The sequence below is a fragment of the Chinchilla lanigera genome, unplaced genomic scaffold (assembly GCF_000276665.1).
Source record: "Chinchilla lanigera isolate Chin_1 unplaced genomic scaffold, ChiLan1.0 scaffold00082, whole genome shotgun sequence".
NCBI classification, from domain to species: Eukaryota; Metazoa; Chordata; class Mammalia; order Rodentia; family Chinchillidae; genus Chinchilla; species Chinchilla lanigera.
Window position 1 is genome coordinate 2,500,857 of NW_004955483.1, and position 22,472 is coordinate 2,523,328.

At 41.0% G+C, this 22,472-nt stretch overlaps 1 protein-coding gene across 1 annotated transcript in view; it reads left to right on the forward strand.

The window, feature by feature from the left end:
• Positions 1-894: 894 nt before the first annotated feature.
• Positions 895-22,472, forward strand: part of Gpld1 (glycosylphosphatidylinositol specific phospholipase D1) — a gene marked incomplete in the record, with an annotated part of 51,105 nt that continues 29,527 nt past the window's right edge. Inside the window, 8 exon segments of the mRNA XM_013503821.1 lie at positions 895-1,108; positions 1,380-1,585; positions 4,753-4,808; positions 14,594-14,672; positions 18,190-18,287; positions 18,672-18,782; positions 19,531-19,579; positions 20,215-20,269. Of these exon segments, the coding sequence (XP_013359275.1) occupies positions 1,044-1,108; positions 1,380-1,585; positions 4,753-4,808; positions 14,594-14,672; positions 18,190-18,287; positions 18,672-18,782; positions 19,531-19,579; positions 20,215-20,269 (719 nt within the window).

The following is a 22,472-nucleotide window of genomic DNA, read 5'->3' on the forward strand; positions in this document are numbered from 1 at the left end:
TGCTAGGGACTTTTGCAGGCCTTTCACTGTTACCATGGATTGGCTGCTCTTGGATACTGAGTTCCCCAAAGCTCGCATTTGTTAAGTGTCACCGCCTCACCCTCAGACTTCCAGAGACCCAGGGCGAGAGGGGGGCAGACACCAAGGCCTCTGGTGGCCGCTGAGCTGCAGGATTCTGCACACATCCTGCAGACAGCAGGACAGGAGGACGCGGGGAGGCTGTGCCCTCTGAAGGGGCCCACTGGCTGTTTGACTCCAGCTGACTGTCGCACCCCATGGTGTCTAGTTCTCTTGGTTTTGTTTTGTTTTTAGAGGTCTTCAAATCAGCATTTCTATGTGAATTTTCTTATTTTAAGACAATTTAAGTTGGCCTAAATTTGTAATGCTCTGTTAAACGAGATATAAGTTTATGGCCTCTTAGTACTTAGAAGCAGTGGTCCCTAATACTCCCAGTATTAATTTTCTGGGGCTTTGCATGTGGCTAAGTGTGCATCCCTTGTACTGTATTAGCTCAAGAACAAATACCATTTCCTCCCCTCGTTTAGGAGCTCTTCTTTTGCTTTTCGTGTATGACATGCATAATTTGAACTTTGAGATCAGCATCATTTCTATGAAAAGTTTGACCTAAATTTTTTCCCATGGATTTAATGCTGTTGCTTGGATACTCATGACAGGTATATTCTGAGCCTAGCCTTTTCCAGGCAGGGGCTTATGCCACTGAGCTGTATCCCCGGCCTGAGCCTAATCTTTTCCAAAGCTGAGAGTTTCCTGGCCCAATTCTGCCCCCTCCCCTCCCCCTCCCAAGGGAATGGGAAGCTGTGATTGGGCTGCAGGAGTCTGACCTACAACAGGCTGCAGATCAGCCCTATTAGAAGCGCCAGGGGTGGAAGACCAGGAGTGGTTACCCTTGTGTAATCTCACAGGTGTTGGTATCTGTTGCCAAATACTGAAAGAGAAGCTGGCTCCAGCTGATCACCATAAAAGCATTCCTAGCACTCGGCTTCGCAGAAGAAGCAGGGCGACCTGATCAGCATGCTAAGAGAATGAGTGCAGGAGCTGTTGCCCGAGTAAGCGAGGCATCTGATAGAGTGACTGCCAAAAGCCACAGGTGAGTGTTTTGTTCTAGGAAGCCAAAAATATGTGGACACAACTTTGTCTGCATCTCCATACCAATCTCATGTTTCAGTGAAAGCTGGGGAGTAGCTTGGTCAGAAGATGCAGGGCTCCCTGCTAGAAGCCTTCAGATTCACTGGATGGCTTCCTCCTCCTGCCAAGTGGGCAGAGTTTGTTTGCTGTTCTCTTGAAGCTAAACAGTAGTTAAGCAGTTGACTTCATTGGAAAGCGGTATTATTTTGAAATGAGGCTTCGTTTCCCGTCAGTGACCTGTGCACAGGGAAAGCCCTGGTCTGCGCTTGGATCCTGGAGTCACAGCCCTGTCACAGCTCAGAAGGCTCCCAGTCACCGGAGCAGCCCGCAGGGAATGACAGCATGTCGGCGTTCTGGCTGTGGTCCGCCCTGCTGCCTCTGCTGGCTTTTCTCTGCCCTCCAAGTTCATCGTGCGGCCTTTCGACACACATAGAAATAGGTGAGTCCTGGGGTCTTGTGTTATTCAAGGGCCAAGAAATCTGTCAAGAGACATTAAGAGATTGAAAAATCTGTCCCTTTTATTGCTACAGTTTTCCCTGAGCAGCCTGATAGTGGCAAGAAGAACCCATGAGGGGGACTGGCAGGGATGTGGAAGGGCAGATGGGCTCAGGAGGGCCAGGCGAGCAGGAGAGCTGATGTGCCCTTGGCCATGGGTTTGCTGGGTGTCTCTCTGGGTGGGAAATGATGAGGAGCTCGATAGAAGGGAGGCTGCACCGAAGCAGACCTGGAAGAATGGGAGAGGAGGTGGGAGGAACATGGTAGTAGGGAGGAATTTATTTGTGTTGTTTTATGTTTCCAAGGACAGGCATTTCCGTGTGTGTAGAGGGCCGCGTGTGGTCAGGGGAGTGGGGCGTCTGAGTCAGGTGTTTTTAAAGGTGCTCGGCTTCAGGGAAGTCAAGGAGGCAAGGGAGTGCGCACGATCATTGGCTTTACAAGCAGAGTGATAGCAGGATTTGGGCAGGAGAGGAGTATACAGCAGTTTCCACCAACCTCAGGGGCAAAGATAGAGTTACTTAGATATAGGTAGGTGGTAGTACAGATACGGTAGTTTTAAAAAACTTACCCCATTTTATTGAGGTATAATTGAGAAAAATGAATAAATTTGAGGTATACAACATAATGAGTCTGTCCTTCCTTCCTTCCCCTCCCTTCCTGCCTGCCTGCCTCCCTCCTTCTTTCCTTCCTCCCTCCCTCCCTTCTTTCCTTCCTTCCTTCCTTCCCATTCATCCATCCATCCATCCAGGGGATTAAACCCAGAGAGTGCTGAGCTACATCCCAGCTCTTTTTATTTTGAGGTAGGGTCTTGCTAAATTGCCTAGGCTGGTCTCAAACTTACAATTTTCCTGCCTTAGCCTCCCTAGTAGCTGGGATTATAAGTGCTGGCCACCATGTAAATGTAGTATATTATGTAATATGTGCGCACGTACACACATGTGCGTTGTGAAATGTTTACCACAGTCAAGCTAATGAAAATGTCCATCACCTCACATAGTTACCATTCTTAGTATGTGTGGTAAGAACAATGAAGATCTCTTTTAGCAAAAGGATTTGATTCTTGAATGAATTATAATTTATGATTATTTTTAGTACATGCAAAATGTAAGACAATTATAATATTCAACCATTTTAGGTTCATTTAAGATAGGCTTTTTAAATAAAAGTAATGGTATTTTGTAGTTACACTGCCTCCAGAAGTTATACAGAATAACAAGATTGCAAATAGAACATGAAAATTTGTCAGTGCAAAATATATGGCAGGCCAGAGCCTGTGATGAGAGAATTTTAATGTATGAGTGGATAGCAGAGGTCGCTGGGTCCATTTCTTTTATTTTACAGATGAGAGAACATCCTACAGAATTTCACAGCTAACCTCTTAGCAGCCTGGCCTAGAATGACACACCCCATACCAGTCCAGTGTTTTTCTCATTAAACAGTTGCTGAAAGGGAGTCAGGAAACCACGAGAAAGAAACTCAGACCTAGGTTCTGTCCCAGCTCTGCTATAAATATGTGTGACTGAGTGATTCACTTTACCTCTCAATCCTCTTTAAAGGTGAAACTTCTTAGTGATTTCTGAAGCATCTTCCAGCTCTATGCCCCGTTATAGTTGAAATGGCTGAAAACATAGAGGTATGCCAAAGAGGAAGACATGTGAATGGGAATACCCAACTTTTTACTATTTGTTTTAGCTAGTGTTTTACACTGTACTATATCCCTAGCTCTTTATTACTAAGACTGACTCTTGGTAAGTCTCTAAATTGCCCAGGCTGGGCTCGAATTTGTGACCCTCTTACTTCAGCCTCACAGGGTACTGGAATTACAGGTGTGTACCTCCATGCCCAACCTCAACTTTTAAAATTATTAATAGTTTAAAAATTTATGAGACAGCTAGCTTTCTTCAGTAGCTAACAAAGATCCTAATGGATATTTAAGGATATCTACATCTAACAGACATATGGAACATAATTAAAGGCAACCCCTAAAATAGATTCTACAGATTCTGAGAAATTTCATGTTAGAAAGTAAAATTCCAACACTTATTTGCTAATAATGTAGATGATGTTATACATTCTAGGTTCAGTTTTTTCCTGTGTGTGTGTGTGTGTGTGTGTGTGTGTGTGTGTGGTACTGAGTACTGAACCCAGGGACACTGAGCTACATCTCCAGCTTTTTTAAAATTTATTTTGAGTTAGGGCCTTGGTAAGTTGCCCACGTTGGCCTTGAACTTGCTGTCCTCCTTCAGTTTCCCAAGTAACAGAGGTAACAGGCATGCACCACCATGCCCGGGGTACTTTTTCTTATGTGGGGTGGGTGTGAACAGTTGACATTTATGTGAATTGGTTACTTTGAATAGGTCTCACTCAGTGGTTTGGGTCTGTAAATCTCTGGAATCCCAAGTATGGATGTCTTGTGTGGGTTATGTCTTGTCTCTTACGGTATTAATTCTTACAATATAGGACCAGCTATATATATTGTATGAATTTTAAAAATGGCTGTGGTTCACAGTAAAAGCCAGTGTCACCTCTGAATGTCTCTTCACAGGGATGCTAGTCCAATAGCTTCTGAGAAGGTGCAGTCTGTGAGCCTGTGTGAGTGGAGAAGGTGGCCTTCTGAGATGATTTTGTCACTCCTGATGAAAACAGACTTGGGGACCAATGATTAGACAGTGACTTAGGCTTCAGGTTGCATTTCCTCTTCCCTATCTCAGTTTGGAGGCAAACATGATGGCAGTTTGTTTCTTGAGCTCCTCCTGGGTGTCAACCTCTGTGCTTGCCACTTAGTAATTATTCTCTGTGGCTCTCAAAAATGTGGACCGTGGGGACTGTTTACTTAATTCTATAGGGGAAACTGAGGCCTAGAGAGGGTGAGTAACTTACTCAAGGTTTTAGTCCTAGTTAAGTCATTGTGAAAATTTTATTTGTATTCTAGTAACACACATATTGTATAAACCCCACTATGCCTAGAGAAAATTACAGGTAAGTCCACACTTAATTTTCAATTCCTGCTTCTTTGACTATTTACAACTGCAAAGTTGTATCTTTGCTTTTCAAAATGATATCTAGTAATTAGAGTTGGACTTTTTTGACTTGCGTACTTGTTTCTTTTAGGACACAGAGCTCTGGAGTTTCTTCAGCTCCCACGTGGACATGTTGACTACAAAGAGGTCAGCACCTGGCTTTCCTTACATCACTTCTGCATTAGCTTTCCTTAGCAGTCCCGTACAAGGGTCCTAATGCACATTTAAACTAATTTCAAGAGGCATTTTTCTGTCTTTATATAACTAATATTATGATTAAGAGATATACAGGGTGTGATAGAAGAATATGGTGAATTTTTATATTAAAAATGTATTACAGTCTAAGACACATTACCATTAATCTCCCTCAAAATGCTCTTCTTTTTTTGTCTTTTTGAGACAGGATCTTGCTATGCAATTCAAGCTGACCTTGAGCTCACTTTGTAGCCCAGACTGTTCTCAAACTCAAAGGATCCTCCTGCCTCAGCCTCCTGAGTGCTGGGATTATAGGTGTGGCCCACCACGCCTGGCCAAAATACCCTTCTGAACACACTTCTCCCATTGTTCTTGCTACTTTCTAAAGTAGTTCTGGAAGTCTTTGGATGTCTTTAGTTGCACTGTCATGAGTGCCTTGGTGTCTTAAATTGATTCAAAATGTTTACCTTTCATAGTTGTTTTAAGGGCTGGGGATTTAGCTCAGTGGCATAGCGCCTGCCTGGCAAACACAAGGTTGTAAGTTCAATTCCTGGTACCAGAAAAAGCTGCCCCCCCCCCAAAAAAAAATTCAATGCATGGTTGTTTTGTCTCTGAAGAAGAGCTAGAAGTCACCTGGTCTAGTGAATAGTGAATTTATTTACCTGCCCTAGTGAATAAAGTGGATGCGGACACATGGTGATGTTCTTACAAGCCTGCCTTTCCACTGGAAGATATTCTTCAACATCATTATTGAATTTGGGGTCCCACCTTGTAAAGACATGAAAGAAACTTCCAGAATTACTTCAGAAAGTGGCAGGGATGGTGGGACGAGTATATTCAAAGCAAGGGGGGTATTTTAAGGGAGATTAATGGCAATGTGTCTTACTGTAATAAATTAAAAACATTTAAACAGTCACTATATATCTTGATATATGTAATCCAAATATATTGTGTCCCAGTGCTACTTGAATACTTTGTGTACAGATTTTAAAATTTAATATTTCAAAGTTCAAATATTTTAATGCTATAAATCATAATTTAAAAAATCTTGTATAGTGATAAATCTTTTTTGTTTTTGTAAAAAAGAGGCCACACTTGAGAGAAATAATTTATTTTCTACTCTTTGCCTCTGTGTGCTGTACACAGAGCATACCACCAGGAAGAGCAGGAAGTGGATTGATTGGCTGACTGATTGACTGAGGTGGAGGTGGGTCCCCAGGTCTCATGCATGCGAAGCGAGGGCTCTCCTGCAGAGCCGCTCCCCAGCCTGGAAGCGGGAAGTCTTAGAGGAAGAGTGCATGGAAGTGCTTCTCATTTTTTCACACTGTGTTATTTCTAGTTCTGTAGCTAAATAATAACCAATGACAAAGATGATTTTTAAATACTCACTTTACTTATTTTTTTGTTAGTACATGTTTGCAGTGATTATGTGAATTGCAGAGCATAATGATTATATTCATCAAGGGGCGTTGGTACATGTGCATAACACATCTGCGTTCTGTTTTTCGTCCCTCACCTCTCCTGTTGCTCCCTGCTCCTTCCAACACTTGGTCTGCTTCCCATTTGTAAAAGCTCTTTTCCCATTTTTTTCAGTTCTTTTTTTCACATCCCAATTCCTTCCTCTTCTTCCCCCTCCATCTTTTGCTCCCTCTCCCATTTGAAAAACTTCTCCCTACTTCCTATTATCTATCTTTCATTTTGCTCTTTATTAATATTTTTTTGGTTTTTCATGTAAGAGAAACCATGAGCTATTTAACCTTGTGTGTTTTATTTATTTTGCTGAATATTATGGTCTCACGGTGCATCCATTTACCTACAAATGCTTCAAGTTTACCTTTTTTAAGGCAGAGTAGTACTTCATTGTGTATAGGGCTGGGGATTTAGCTCATGGGCTGGGGATTTAGCTCAGCGGCAAAAGCGCCTGCCTGGCAAGCGCAAGGTCGTGAGTTCGGTTCCCGGTACCGGAGAAAAACCAAAAAAAAAAAAAAAAAAAAAAAAAAAAAAAAAAAAACCAGCATTGTGTATAAATGCCATAATTTTTTATCCATTTGTATCTGTTGATGGGCATATAGGTTATTCCTAAGATTTAGCTATTATAAATTGTGCTGCTATAAACATGAGTATGCATGTATCACTGTAATGTGATGATTTTATTAACTCTTTTGGGAAGATACCTAGTGGGGAATAGCTGAATCACATGGAATTTCTAGTTTTAGTTTCATGAGAAATTTCTAAACTTATTTGCATAGTGGCTTTACTAGTTTACATTCCTACCAGCAATGTGGAAGGGTTCCTTTTTCCCTGCAGCCTCACCAGCATTTGTTATTATTTGATTTCTTGATGGCCATTCTTTCTGGAGTAAGATGGAATCTCAGTGTTGTTTTAAATTGCATTTCTCTAATGGCCAGCAATGTTTAACATTTTTTTCATGTATTTATTGGCCTTTGCTACTTCTTCTGAGAAGTGTCTATTCATTTTGGCTGCTCATATTCTGATTTGGTCTTTTATAGTGGGGGGACTAATGCTTTTGAGTTCTCTATATATTCTAGGTGTTAGTCCTCTGCCTGAGGAATAACTGGCAAATTTTTGTAATTGTCTCTGTACTCTGTTGCTTCCTTTGCTGTGCAGAAGCTGTTTAAGTTGATGTATCCTATTTACTGATTTGGGTATTATTTCTTGTGCTATTGGGGTTCCGTTCAGCAAGTCCTTGCCTATACCTGTGTCTTTAAATATGTACTTTTAATGAGGGTGGTTAACTTTCCTTCATGAGATCAGGATTGGATCAAATTATTGCCAGTAGGTCTTGAAAATTCAATTGGAAAAGCAGAGTAAGATCACGGAAATGTATCCCCAAATCACTTTTCATTAGTTTCAAATTCCTTACTTGGCATTTTAACTGGCCTAGAGTTAAAAATAACATTTATGGACTCTCTCTGGGGCTGGGGATATAGTTCTGTGACAGAGCGCCTGCCTAGAAAGCTCGAGGTCATGAGTTCGATTTCTGGTACCAAAAAAAAAAAAAAACCAAAAAAAGAAAAAAATATATAGACTCTCTCTGACTCACATTTTCATTGACTTTGAGAAATAGTAGATAAGATAAGAAGCAAAAGTCTAATTTCTCATGTAAGCAGCCAACCCTCAATGTGTGCAGAGTGATTTTCTTACAGAGGTCTCCTTCCTGGATCACTGACTTAATCTAAAACATGATACATGGCCACCACTGGCCCCTCTCAGCCTGGGTCCTAATCCCAGCACTGATGCTGTCAGTGGATGTCACCAAGGGACCTGCATATACCCACTCGCCTGTAACTGAGGACCTGGGGAGTACTTTACCTTCAATGTTATTTTTAACACTTTTAAAGCCGGGGGATCTATTTTATGTCTCCTTTGTATCTCCATGTTTTACTTTCTACCTATTAAAACCGGATTTAGTTTGCAAGCTGGTGACTCATTTATGCAGTTTGGTAACTTAATGCAGGAAAGCAGTTTGAGGATATTTGCCAGCTGGGTAGACAGATCCCCACAGGCAGGCAGAGTCTGGGCAAGATTTGTACTCTTGGGGCCTGGTTTTTGTTGGTTTGGGAATTATCTTCTGTGAATACATTCAGAGGATACTGTACTTCAAAGACTCATGTATACTCACCAGATGAATACAAGGGTAACACGTAAAATTGAGATGGTGCGTTTATTGATTTATAAGAACTAGAGAATCATGCTAACCTCACATCAGTGGTCAGTCTTGCCCTCGTATTTACTCCCTTTCTGTGGGAATAATTGAATGCTGTGTGTGAGTAATCCCTTCCTCCCTCTCCCCATTTCCCGAGTGGTTCATAGCTTACCCTCCTTGCCTTTCCCTCTTGTCTCTCAGTTTACACACATTGTTTTTTCCTAAATCACTTGGAGGTAGTTGTGGACATGGTTCTTATTTATCTTTTAACCCTTTGTTGCTCATTTCCTAAAACAAAGATGCTCTTTTAAAAACTATACTATATTGATCATAATCAGGAACGTCAACACTGAAATAACACTCATTTGGTTCTGACTTTTACATTTCACCAGTTGTCTCAGTGTCCTTTCCCAGTCCAGGATCAATCCAAGATCAAGTCGAAATCCAAGTGTTGTATTTCACTGTCATTTCCCTTTGGCTTCCTGCAGTCTAGAGCTGTTCCTCATGCTTACTGCACCTTTATTTGTTTTCAGAATGTTTGCATTCCTGGTGTGAGTTGGTACATGTACACAACACATCTTAATTCCTTTCTCACCCCTTCTCTCTCCCTCTCCCTCCATCTTTTGATGCCCCTCCCATTTGAGAAAAATCTATCTCCCTACTTCCTTACTATCTTTTATTTACTGTTTATTTATAATTTTGGTTTCTCATATAAGAGAAACCATGCAATCTTTAAGCTTGTGTGTCTGATTTATTTCACTTAATATTTTGGTCTCAAGGTGCATCTATTTTCCTACAAATAACTCAAGTTTATCATTCCTTATGGCAAAATAGTAGTCCAGTGTGTGTAAATACCACATTTTCTTTATCTATTCATCTGTTGATGGACATATAGGAGCTTCCAAGATTTAGCTATTATCGACTGTGCTGCTATAAACATGGGTATGTAAGGATCACTATAAAATATCTTTATGACCTTGATGATTTTGAAGATCTAGTTGAGTCACTCTGAGGAGTGTACCTTGACCTGGTTGTGTCTGATGGTGCACCAGGATTAGATTCCTTTGCAGATGACACATTTGGGCAGGAACCCCCTGGAACAGTGACACGATGCTGCAGCCTTCCCCCCCACATCCTGTCAGAGGGGGTAATGCCAGTTTCCAGTGACATTTATATTTATTTCAGTTATTGAGTTTTTTACTTCTAAAATTTCTACTTGGTTTTGCTTTGTGTCTTTCTTTGCTGAGACTTCCTGTTTGTTCAAGGTTGCGTGGAGTTTATCCCTGAAACATTTTTGGCTGTTTTAAAATTTGTCAGACAACTATGACATCTTGGTCAGTTCAGTGTTGGCATCTATTGGGTCTTTTTTATTTTTGAGACCTCTGGTTCTCAGGACCTTCACACTGAGCTACTGTATATCCCTACTCATTTACTTTATTCATTCATTCATGCATGCATGCAGAGACAGGGTCTTGCTAGGTGGCTCAGTTTCCCAGGCTGATCTTGAATTTGTGATCTTCCTGTTTCAGGCTTGAAGAGTTTCAGCATTACAGGAGTGTACCACCTCTCCCACCTGGATCAGGGGATTATTGTTAAAAGTTTTCTGTCTTGGTGGCCTGTACTTACCCTGGCCTATGGCTAGAAAGAGCAGGCTTTTATTGGTGTATCTGTGTGTGCTCATGTGTGCACATTGTCTTGGTTGCTTTTCTCTCATTGCTGAGACAAAATACCTGATGCCCAAAATAAAGGAAGGAAAGGTTTATTTAGCTTACAGTTTGTGGAAATTTCAGTCCATACTTGGCTGGCTCCGAGGCAGAGTGGCACATAGCAGAGGGCAAACATTCATGGTGTCGGGAAAATAGCAAACAGCCAGAGCAAAAAGGGAGGAATGGAGGCAAGCAGCCCCTTTTTCTCCTTACATATGCAAACTGTCTTTCCCAGGGTGGGTGTAGCTCTCACACCCATAATCAGTCAAACTCTAAAAGCCTGCCCCATTACCACATGAGGCTCTGGGGGGGACACACAGACACAAACCGTAACACACATACATGCTCATGTGTAGTTTTTCCAGTATCCAGTTTGTGATATGTGAGGCAAAAAGAGAACCCAGAGAAGTTATCATACTTAGCTTCACTTTTCAGAGTCATATTAATTTTTTGGTTTTTTTTTCCAGTACCGGGAATCGAATTCATAACCTTGCGCTTGCCAGGCAGACGCTGTGCCGCTGAGCTAAATCCCCAGCCCCGCTAAATCCCCAGCCCCCAGAGTCATGTTAATTTTATAATTTCCAGGGTTTTTAGTCATATTCAGCAGGAAGAATAAGAAAAAATAGGTCTATTTCAGTTTTCTAGAAGCAGAAGTCTAGAGGATACTGTATTAAGTTTTTATCCCTGGGTTAACACTGTGTCTGCCACATTTTAATGTTTGAAAGTTAATAATTATTTTCTACCATTTGGTTAAATAGTAAATGCTCTACAAAGATATATAGTCATAAAACTCTTAAATTTTTGTGTTATGAAATGCATTAACATTTTCGTTTATGGTTTCTACCTGTGTGTTATACTTAGAAAAATCATTTCTGCTCCATAATTATTACCTTAAATCTTGATCTGTTAATCTCTTGGTTCCATTTTTGATATTTAACTTTCTAGTTTACCTTGTATTTATTTTGGCATAAAGCATGATAGAGATCCAGTGACCTGTTATTATTTTGTTTTTTGTTTTTGTCTTTTTGAGACAGGGTCTCGCTGTGCAGTTCAGGCTGGCCTTGAGCTTACTTTGTAGCCCAGACTGGTCTTGAACTCACAATGATCCTCCTGCCTCAGCCTTCTGAGTGCTGGGATTACAGGCGTGCACCTCCACACCCAGTCCCAGTGACCTGTTATTGATAATGTTAATTTAAATCCCATGTCACCTACACAAAGCACAGATTCACTGGTATAAGAAAGGTGTACTTGTTGCTCTGGGGTTGTGACAACCTCAGTTGTTGATGACCCCATCCTTTTTTGTCCTGTCATACAGTAAGTTATTTGTGTGCTTGACTTGAGTTTGCTTTTGCAATCTTTATTCTGCTTTGTGGCTCTTTTCCTTTTGGAGAGTAGTGCTGGGGATGGAACCCAGGGCCTGGTGCATGCCAGGCAGGTGCTCTACCACTGGGCTCCATCCCAGCCTCATCTGTTCTTTAGGCTCCAGGATCATTACTGTTTTATTACTGTAGCATAAAAATATATTTTCATATGTGAAAGATACTTCCTCCTTCAGGGGTCCTCTTTTTTGTTGTCTCCAGCAGTTTCCTGACTCTTTTACACATTTATTTTTAAAAATTTGTTTCAGAATTATTTTGATATATTACATAATGCATGTACCTCACTGGATGATATGGATTTAACCAGTCTTAAGACAGTCCTTTGAACACTGCCCAGTAAGGTAAATAGTCAGTGAAGTTAATTATTATTTTTAAGTGACAAAAGTCCAACTCAGGCTATCTTTTGAAAGAAGAGACTTTACCAACTTTATTGATTTGTGTGACTGATGCCCCAGGTAGAGCAAGACCTAGTGGTCTTGATGGTGTTCTGCCTCCTTCACTGGGAGGATTTGGCCTCAGAGCCTGGGAGAGAGCAGCTTCCAGAGCACCAGCTGGGAGGTCTCCTGTCACACGTCCCTCTCCGAGCCTAACATGTGGGGTGTCAGGGTGCTGGTGGCTTCTCCCTGTGCTTGGCCCAGGCCTCTTGATTGGTGTGGCACTCAGTGTCCTCAGGAGGAAGTGATTCTGTTTCCCTGGGAAGAACAAAAAACAAGAGTAGATGATTCTGCCTTTTCCTTGTCTTACGTTCTCAAGGTACTTCTTTGTTTCCTCCATGGATGGTCCACATGATTGTAAGTCCTTATTGGAAAATAAAAATGTGGTGTTGCCTAACCTCAGTTTTGCCATTGTGTCCAGTGGAGTGGGTTCGCAGATCTTGGAAGGTCCTTGGGCCTGCTTAGGCAGAGAGGATGCCATGCTGAGATTTGGGAGGTCACTGTGCAGAGCCTGTGTGGGAGCTGGTGGGGCAGAGCCAGGCTGAGCTTCCAGAAAAGATCAGAACTGTACCCAGAACGGCCAGCCAGGATGTGCACCTGGGCTGCTGCCACACAGACAGAGGAGAAATGGCGGGATTCTCTTTCCTGCGGCAGCCAGAGTGGGGCACAGCTTGTCCCGCAGCTCTCACACACCTCCCTCACCTTCTCCTGAGTATAGATGAAGACAGCTTGCCCTGGTGTCCTCCTGCTACCCCGGAGTTACTTTGTGCCTGTTCCCCGGGCTGCTCTGACCAGAGGTGCAGCACTTTTACCTGCTCCTGCGGCTCCTGCCTCCCTGAAGAAGTGGCAGCGGTCAGGAAAGGATCTTATCCTCAACCTCCTCACACCCCAGTAAGCTCTGGTGAACACAGCCAGCCCTCCTGAAGACTCCCTCAGTTTTGGCCCCACCATTTTCATGGAGATGTGACAGCTGTCAATTAAACAGCATTTTCCAGCATTCCCTTGAGCTGCTGCCATGACGGCTGCAACAGTCCTGGACACCTGACACGCCATGCCTGCTCTGGAAGATGTCTGGCTGATTGCAGCAGGCATGGATTTGAGCTTAGCAGTAGAACTGAATTTGGGCCAATCAGGGCTCGAGTTTGAGCCCATCACAGCCTTGGGACAATCACAGGTTTGCTGCTGTATAAGCAGAAACTTCTGTCATATTCCTTGTACTGTTGTAGAAGGGCGCTGTCTGATGTATTGCCCTCTCTGTCCTTGGCACAGGCACTGTTCAAAAAAAGCCTTGCACTGATGGTCCTGAAATCTAATGGGCGGTAAGGGCTTGGCAGGTCCTGTAAATCTACTCTTGCTTCTCACCCTGGATAGTACAGCCAGAGCAGGTTGCCTTGAAAAAGAGCTACAAACCTGAGGTACTGCTAGCTCTAAAAAGCTCCAGAGACTAGCAACAGGAACCAGCAGGCGGTGTTACTGGGCACTAACAGGTAGTTATCCTTGACTGTCCAGAGGCTGCCAGGGTAACTTAGAGCCCCAGGGTTGTAACACTAAGGGCTGAGAGCAGAACCACTAGCCAAGTTGCACTTTGCCATTTCTATCTGAGTTGACCCAAGGAACCCTCAGCTGATTGGCAGTAACAGCCACTTCCCCGTTTACTACCTGCACATTCAATGGACTTATACATGGTTTCCAAACTAAGGAGCTGCCATCTTGACAACTGGCTGTGAGACATCACTACAGCCACAGTCTTCTTGCAAACTGGATGCCCTGTACTTCACCTGTGAACACGCGGGACACTCGGCACACCGCTGCTACCTCTGTTGTACAAACACCACATGTTTCCATATTGGCACAAGCAAGTGGGTCCATGGAGAAAGCTGTGCCCCACCAGACTGAGGGTGGGCAGTCTGGGCATGTGCTGCCAGGCATGCCATAGGGAGTCAGAATGAACTCAGCGACCCAGTCTCCCAAGGAAGAACGTTGTGAAATACTATTTCACATAATTTTAAATGCAAAAGAATATCTTCATAGCCATGAAGAAGCACAAAGGACACAGTTTTAGATAAATGAGAGGTAGCAACTACAAATTGCTATGAATGTGTGTGTATGCAACTGCCTGCCTGCCTGCCTGCCCGCCTGCCCTTCCATCCCTTCCTGCCTCCCTCCCTGTACTTTCTTCATTTCACTGTGGATCCTTGCAAATCTTATCATGAACTAGCTCTGAGTCAGTGAAACAGGGTCAAGAAAATCCTGCTCTACTGGATGGTCCAAAAAAAATGGAACGAGATGAAATTTAAATAGGTTATCTTTGCTACTTTCTAATTAGCCAATGTTTGGTAGGCAAGAACCTAAATTATATATTATAATGTGTTGTTTTGGATTATACAAGAATTTCTGTCATTTATTTATTAAGCCTGCCTGCCTGTCCCCCTTCTTTTCATCCATCCCTTCCCTCGACAGTCTTAGGTCTCATAGCTAGAAATCAATGGGTTCTGTGTTTCCAAGGATGTTGCTTCTGGTCCCCTAATCTCTGTATTTTCTGATTTTCCAGCTGTTAAGAGAACACCAAGATGCATATCAGGCTGGGGCCGTGTTTCCTGATGCTTTTTACTCTAGCTTCTGCAAATTAGGTAAGATTTGTGGGTAAAGTTTGCAGACCACATGATATCATTTTTACTTGGTTAATAGGAATGGCTGTGACTTTAAAAGTATATAATGGTGCAACATGTTTTCCACTATTGGTGGCCAGTGACTTACTTTATTAAGCTCAGAAATTCAGAAAATTTTATTTTATTTTTTTCTGAGGCAAAAAAGAAAAAAGCAAAATGTTTAATAGATAATATCTTTTGTGATACTATAATATAAATCCAGTTCACTACAAGTAATAGTTATTTCAGAATAGTTTTTTTCCTTAATTGTATAGTGGTTTCAATATGTTATTCTAGAGAGCCAGATTGATTTCTGTAATCAGAAAAATTAAAGGATAAATCAGCGCATAAGATGCTTCCAGCTAGAAGCTTCTGCAGCCTCTGGCTGGGCCCTGTGCCCCATCTCTTGTGTCCATGGTGCTGATCCACTTGAAACCCCATGTTGTTTATGGATTTATGCTTTGTAACATCTTTTCTATTATCCAATAATCTCACCCCAAATTTTTGCTCATTTTTCAAAACATTGATAAAATGTTATATTTTATGTGTTAATACCAAGAGTTGGGGCTGGGGATTTAGCTCAGCGGCAAAGTGCCTGCCTGGCAAGCGCAAGGTCGTGAGTTTGGTTCCTGGTACCGGAGAAAAACCAAAAAAAAAAGAGTTAATCTCTCCTTTTTGTCTAATGCCTGTGCATACTGTGTACATATCACAATTCAGGTGGTTATTTACAAAGATTTCTGTTTTCTCTATTAGAGCCTGAGATCTTTGGATGGCTGGAAATATTCTGTACACGTTGATCTCAGCGTCCTGCTCACTTGCACGGTTCTTGCTATAATGACTCAGCAAGTGTGTGAATAAAAATAACATTTATGCTACTTCATTGAGGCACTGGTTAGACACTATATTATAATTCTGCAAAATAAGAAAATTTTATTTTATTTTATTTTGTTGGTCCTGGGAATGAACTCGGGACCTTGTGCTTGCCAGGCAGGCACTGTGCCGCTGAGCTGTACTCCTGGCCTGAAAATTTTATTTTTTGATGAGACATATTCTTACTGTCCTTACTGCTTTGTGGTAGGGAGAAAACATTTTACAAGAAATCCAAAGGTCTGAGTTTGTGTTCCTTCTATATTGCCTGTTAGCATGTGACCCTGAAAAAGCCACACACAGAGTTTCTTTCCACGCCTGTAATATAGCACTGATAATGCGGACCCTGCCTGCCTGCTGGATTGTTGGCCCGCATGCAGAATATTTGAGAAGTATTATACAAATTTAAGGTAGTGTTATCCATCAACTGGGCTATGTGAGTTAGGGCCCCAGTGGGGCACAGAAGTCACATTCAAACTGAGTGCCTTGAGGGGCATCTAAGAAGAGGATTATTTTTATAGATACAGACCAGATTTAAGGAAGCCCAAGGGACAGGACAGGGCAGGGAGCAATTACTGGACCTGTAGACAGAGGAGAGCTCATGAAGAAGGCCACCTGGTAGGAACAGCGAGCCCTCTGTGACTTCCCAACCTAACCCCTCATGTCCCTTTGCTCTGATCTCTTGTTCTGTTGGCCAAACCCAACCTAACCAAAGCCAAGGGACCATGCAGCCTCTTGAAGCAAGCGACCCCAGAGTCACTTGTAGGTGGAAGAGAATGGAGAGGGTGTGAAGAGATGAACAAAAGCTATCCAGGTCTTGTGGGAACCATTTCGGCTGACTTAGGGTTATCTGCCTTTATCTCATTTAGGAAATATATAGTGATGTCTTTGGGGGTCACTGAAGTATTTAGGGACTACTCACTCCTATAGTTATGATCCCATTGTTTGTTCATTAAGTTTGAGAAACATTTTAGTACATGCCATTTTTAGAGCTTGACAAAGTACATAATACTAAATATTCTGAGAAAAGTAGAAAAAGAAAGCAAACTATTTAGCATTTTCCATGTTCTCATAAAGCAGTATATATGCTCTTAGAGAAAGATTAGGAATGGTGTATGGCTGATAAATCAAAAAGTCCATTAAAAAGAATTATAAAATATATAGTAACAATGAGGATTTTAATATAGATTTCTTTTAGGTTTTTAGGAATTTTTCTCAATCTTACCTTTGTCTTCATACGTATCTAATTCAACAGTAGTTTTTGTTTTTCTTTTTCCTTTTCTTTCTTCCAGTTTTTTTCTTTTTCTTTTTGACAGAGGGTCTCACTATGTCCAGGCTGGCACTGGACTCACTATATAGCCCAGGCTGACCTCATGGCGCTTGTCCTGCCTCCTGAATACTGGGATTATAGGCATACACCACCACTCCCAGCTCTTTTTCTTTTTTTGATGATTCACATTTATTGTATTGTTTAACAGTACTTAATGTTCTTAGATATTTAATAGTCCAAAATAATCCCCTTTGTTATATGCATGTTTCATGTTTGTAGTAATTTAATTTAATTCAACATTGGGCAATAGAAGCATAACTGGTCTTACCAGGGATAGCACTGACCCGAGGGATTCCTGGTGAGTTACTGTGCCATGTGTGGACAGATGAGTTGTATGCTCTGGTCAATGGCCTGCTTTAGCATCCAGCATGCCCCCAGGTCACCTTTGCTTCTAATCTGTATGACTGTAAGAGGGACCAGACAGTCGTGGTTAATCTGGTAATTCCATTCAGTGGAGGTTGGGCCAAAGGGCTACTGATATTTCATTCTGGATTTTTACTATATTCTGGAGAGCAGGAATTGTTTAAAATTCTATCTCTAGGAAAATTGCTGGACCAAATCAAATTTCTTAGTTTTGACTTCTTTGAAAAGAATTTTCAGAAAAGCTGGTAACTTAAGCTGGTGTGCAGGCAGGTTTTACTTTACCCGCAACCTTAAACAGTGTGAATGTAGGAGTCTGAGCTCTGAGTGCTTCTTCTATTTGTCCTTGACATTGGCACCCTGTGAAGAATCTGTGGTGCTTGGATATTGAGAATGGGTGACATCCCTGTCTTTTCTGCCCCTCCTGGGGCAATGAAATGCTTCATGGGGTACCCACTCCAGTGACGCTTGTTGGAACCCCTCAGGCTTTTGCCATTTAAAAATAATTATTATAAATTCAAGTGCTTGGAAAGCCTGTGGAAGATTCACCTTGTGCTTTCTAGGGAGAGTAACTCTGAGCAACAAAGAAAATATTTAAAATTCCTCAACAAATAAATGAAGTATCCCAAACTTGTCTCCCGAGCTTTAGGGCACAGAAGTGGAGCCTTCTAGCCTCCTTTGCAGCCAGCTCAGCGAGGTACTGGGAGCAGGTCAGGTTGGCCTGTGCCTCTTGGAGGGCTGTGGCCATCAGGGACACGGTCTCTGCCTGTTCCAAAGTGACAGCCACTGTTCCACTCTGGGAGGTATCCTTGAACACCAACAGAAGACACCAGTGGGCTCGGAGGGAGCGAGGGGAAGGGACACCGCAGCAGTGATGGTGCTAGGAGGTTTGGTGGAGACTCTGACTTTGATGAGCCCAAAGTCCTGCTTTTGTTTCATCAGGAAAATTCCATGATGTGTCGGAGAGCACACACTGGACGCCGTTCCTCAATGCAAGCATCCATTACATCCGGGAGAACTTTCCCCTTCCTTGGGAGAAGGTAGGTGCCTCCTACATCCCGTACCCCATACCCACCAGGTATTTGCACCTGCACTTACCCCACTTGCACCCTGTCCTCTAGCTTTGTGACAGCTACTTGCCATTGTACCAGTTGATACTTGAATAAACTATGAGAAAAATTGGGGGCCATGTCACTTGGCCATTTTCCTCCGATAGTAATCTAAAAGCACTTCCAAAGCACTATGGAACATTTTAACAAGTTCCTTGCAGATTTCAGTGACTAGAAAATACATTGTGCCTGCCTTTAATTTTTTTGTTGTTTGATAATGAAAATTTATCAATTTCCAAGCCTAACTACATAGGCTTTTCATAGGATTATTATAAAATAACCCAAACACACAGGACTGTAATTTGTTTATTACAGAACACCGAGAAGCTGGTGGCCTTCGTGTTTGGAATCGCCTCTCATATGGTGGCAGATGTGAGCTGGCACAGCCTGGGCATTGAACAGGGCTTCCTCAGGACCATGGGGGCTGTGAGTACCCATCTCTGCAGCTGCTGGCATTGTGGGAATGCAACTGCCTTACCCAAGACCAAAAGCAGACTTGCCCAGGAAAAAAGAAATCTTAGGCTATTCAGATGTAGGTGCAAACAAGATCTCTTATCCAAAGTGGTGTTCAGGCATAGTGTTGTCTTTTCCTGTTCATTCCTGTTCTTCCTGGACTGAGATAAATTCATCCACAAGACTAGAATGACTTGCATGCACTGAGAATAGCAAGAGATGTGACATTGTTTTAGTTTCATTCAAACTATGTGTCTTAATAAGGGTATGAGTATCTGCCCATTGGTTCTTTTTAAAAGTAACAGTTCTGCTTTATTTCTTTCTAATTTTCTCTGTGAAAATACCATGACCCCGTACTGATAATTGTGGTTTTACCTAGTGGTTTTGCTTCTGGAAGACCCCTCTGGACCACAACTGATATTAATTCCATTTGTTAGAAGGTTAAGCTTGACCTTGGAGATTTTTGTATATATATCCTGGGAGGCACAATTATCTGCAATAGCTTTGTTGCCAGACATTAAGTATTCAACTCAACTCTAATATAAAAAACAAGGTAAAACATTACTGTGAGAATGGGGTCTGTCTGTAAGACCCCTCAGCCCTGCACTTGGTCAGGTGGTCCCCTCCTCTCTGTTGCCCCTGCACCCTATTTGCCTGTGGGGTAGGATGAGTTTGGGCTCCAGTTTGTGATATACACCAGATACTTTTTTTTCTTTCTCAGATTGATTTTCATGGTTCCTATTCTGAGGCCCATTCAGCTGGTGATTTTGGTACTGTTTATTTATATTTGCCAAATTTTCTCCTTTGATTGCAATAGTTCACTTATAATGAAATCACTACTGTGCTTTAAATATGTATTTTTTATGTTTTGCCAGTAGCATATGCTTAACTGGCTATATTTAGTACTGCATTTCATTTAGAGTGAGACATATCTCTATTCAATATAGATACATTTATAAATAGTTGTATATGCATTGTTTTATTTAAAATACATTTTGTCATTGGTTTGTGTCATAATTTCAGAGAAACTTATATTTGGTTAAACTACGTTAACTGGTATTTCCTAATCTCTTTAGGTTTAAATTGAAAAAAAATCCATGTTTTTTTCTATAGTAAATTCCCTTTAAAAGATAAATTGGGTGGTGAATGGTATTTATTTAAAGGAATCCCTATGGTCTATTTTTCCTTAATGCAAAAAAAATTCTTTAGTTAGATGGATCATTCCTTCTTAGTTCATATACTTTGCTAGCATAGATATTTAAAGGAGTCCTTTTTCTTAAAGAAATGCCTGTCTAAAACAACAGAAACATGTATTGAGGAAGAATGAATAATTTTGTTTGTCTTGGAAGAAACATGCAGTGCTAGCACTAACCTATCAAATGTCCGTGTTCTTCTCATACCCCAGGAGGTGATGTGGTGAGCCAGTTTGAATTTAATTTTAACTACCTTGCTCGGCGCTGGTAAGAGCAATGTCCTTTTGGTTATGTGATCTCTAAATAGTACTTAGGCCTAATGTTGATAGATGTACATGTAGTTTTAAACACACATGTGTGTTTCGCTTTAGACTTGATTTAGGAGAAGTTTGGACACTTTCCTATTTTTTCTTCCGGGGAATCTTGCCTATTTTTTGTCTTTACTCTTTCACAAAAATTTAGAATCAAGTTGACATCAGGTTGACATATTTGAGGAAAAACCTTGTTGGAATTTTTTTTTTTTTGAGACTGGGTCTTGCTATGCAGTTCAGGCTGGCCTGGATTCACTATGTAGCCCAGGCTGGCCTTGAATTTTTAGTGGTCTTCCTGCCTCAGCCTCCCAAGTGCTGGGATTACAGGTGTGCACCACCACTCCCTATTCTTGTTGGAGTTTTGATTAGATGTTTATTTACTCTAGAGATGAACTGGAGCATAATTAGCAATTTGGCAATATCTAGTCTTTTCCATATGTGTGTTTCATTTTTCATTTACTTAAGTGTTCTTGAATGACTTTTCATAAATTTTTTTTAGCAAGTTCTTATATATCTTACTTTAGTCCCAAAGACTTTATATATTTCTTTGCTACCAAAAATAATTTTTAAAGTTACATTTTCTAATTAATTACTTATCTATAGAAATGCAGGTGACTTTTAAATTTTGATTTTGTGGGGCTGGGGATTTAGCTCAGCCACACAGCACCTGCTGGGCAAGTGCAAGGTCGTGAGTTTCTTGCTATATCATTCTGGCTAGTATCTCAAGTATATTGTCAGATGGAAGTATTGATATTGAGCATATTTATTTTGTAATTGATCTTAAGATGCTTTCAAAGCTTCCTTATTATCATGTTATGGAGTTTTATAGATTCTCTTTATTGAAGGAAGTTTCCTTCTATTTCTAGCTTATTAATATTTTTATGCATACATTAATATTAGATAGACTGAGTTAAACATTTACTGTGTATCTGAGATACTTGTGTTTCTTATGTGTTAATGTAATGAATTTTATTAATCTATTTGCTACTACTACATCAAGCTTACTGCCTGGGGCAAAACCAATTCTGTCATGATGTATCATCATCTTTATATTTGTTGCTTATGTTGTTATTGCTTAGGATTCTTTTATTTGTATTTATGGGTTAACATGTACAGTTTTCCTTTTTCTTTTTAAAAAATTTTGGTATCAAGGCTGGAAACAATCAGAGCGTGTCTTTTCATATTCTTTGGAAGCTTCTATAATACTAGAACTTTGATTCCTTGAATGCTTGATAGAATCTGCCTATAAAGCTGTCTAGTGCTGTTGTTTTCTTTGTAGGAACTTTTATGAAAACTTCTTTAATGGTTTTAGGATTATATAGTTTCTCAATTTCTTTTTAAGGAGTTCTGTTTTTCTAGGATTTTTCCATTTTAAGTATTTAAACATTTTGGTACAAGATTGTTCATAATATCAACTTATTAGCTTTTTGCCCCTGTTTTATTTGTACTTAAATGTTCCCTTTGTTATTCATAATGTATATGGCTCGTTCTCATTTTTAAACAATCTTGCATAATATCTTTCACTTTTATTATTTTAAAGAATGAACTTTGGCCTTATCAATCTTCCCCATTATGCATTCACTTTCTTCCTCTCCTTCTCCCTCTCTCTTTCCTCTTTCCCTATCTCCTTCCTCCCTCCTTTCCTTCCTTTTTACTTGTGGTACTAGAAATTGAACCCAGGGCCTTTGGACTGAGCTACATCCCAAGCCTTTTTATTTTTTATTTTGAAACAGTGTCTTACAAAGTCAGCCAAACTGGGCTTGAGCTTTCAATCCTTCTGCCTCAGCCTCCCAGAGTGCGGGGATTACAGGCATGTGCCGCCTGTGCCCGGCTTATATATCCATTGTCTATTTTATTATTTTCAATTCTTAATTATTTTCTTCCTTATACCTTCTTTGGGCTTCTGTGAAATTCACTGTCTTCATTTGTATCCTAGATTATGACCTATTTCTGTAAATATTCTTTTTTAAAAATTTTTTATTTTATTTGTTTTTTTCCCTGGTACTGGGAATCGAACTCACGACGTTGCGCTTGCCTGGCAGGCGCTGTGCTGCTGAGCTACATCCCCCGCCCCCAAATTTTTTATTTTAAAGAGTATTCTGTAAATATTCTATGAGAGGTTGAAAAGATTAATTTTTCCATTTTTAGTTTAATATTAA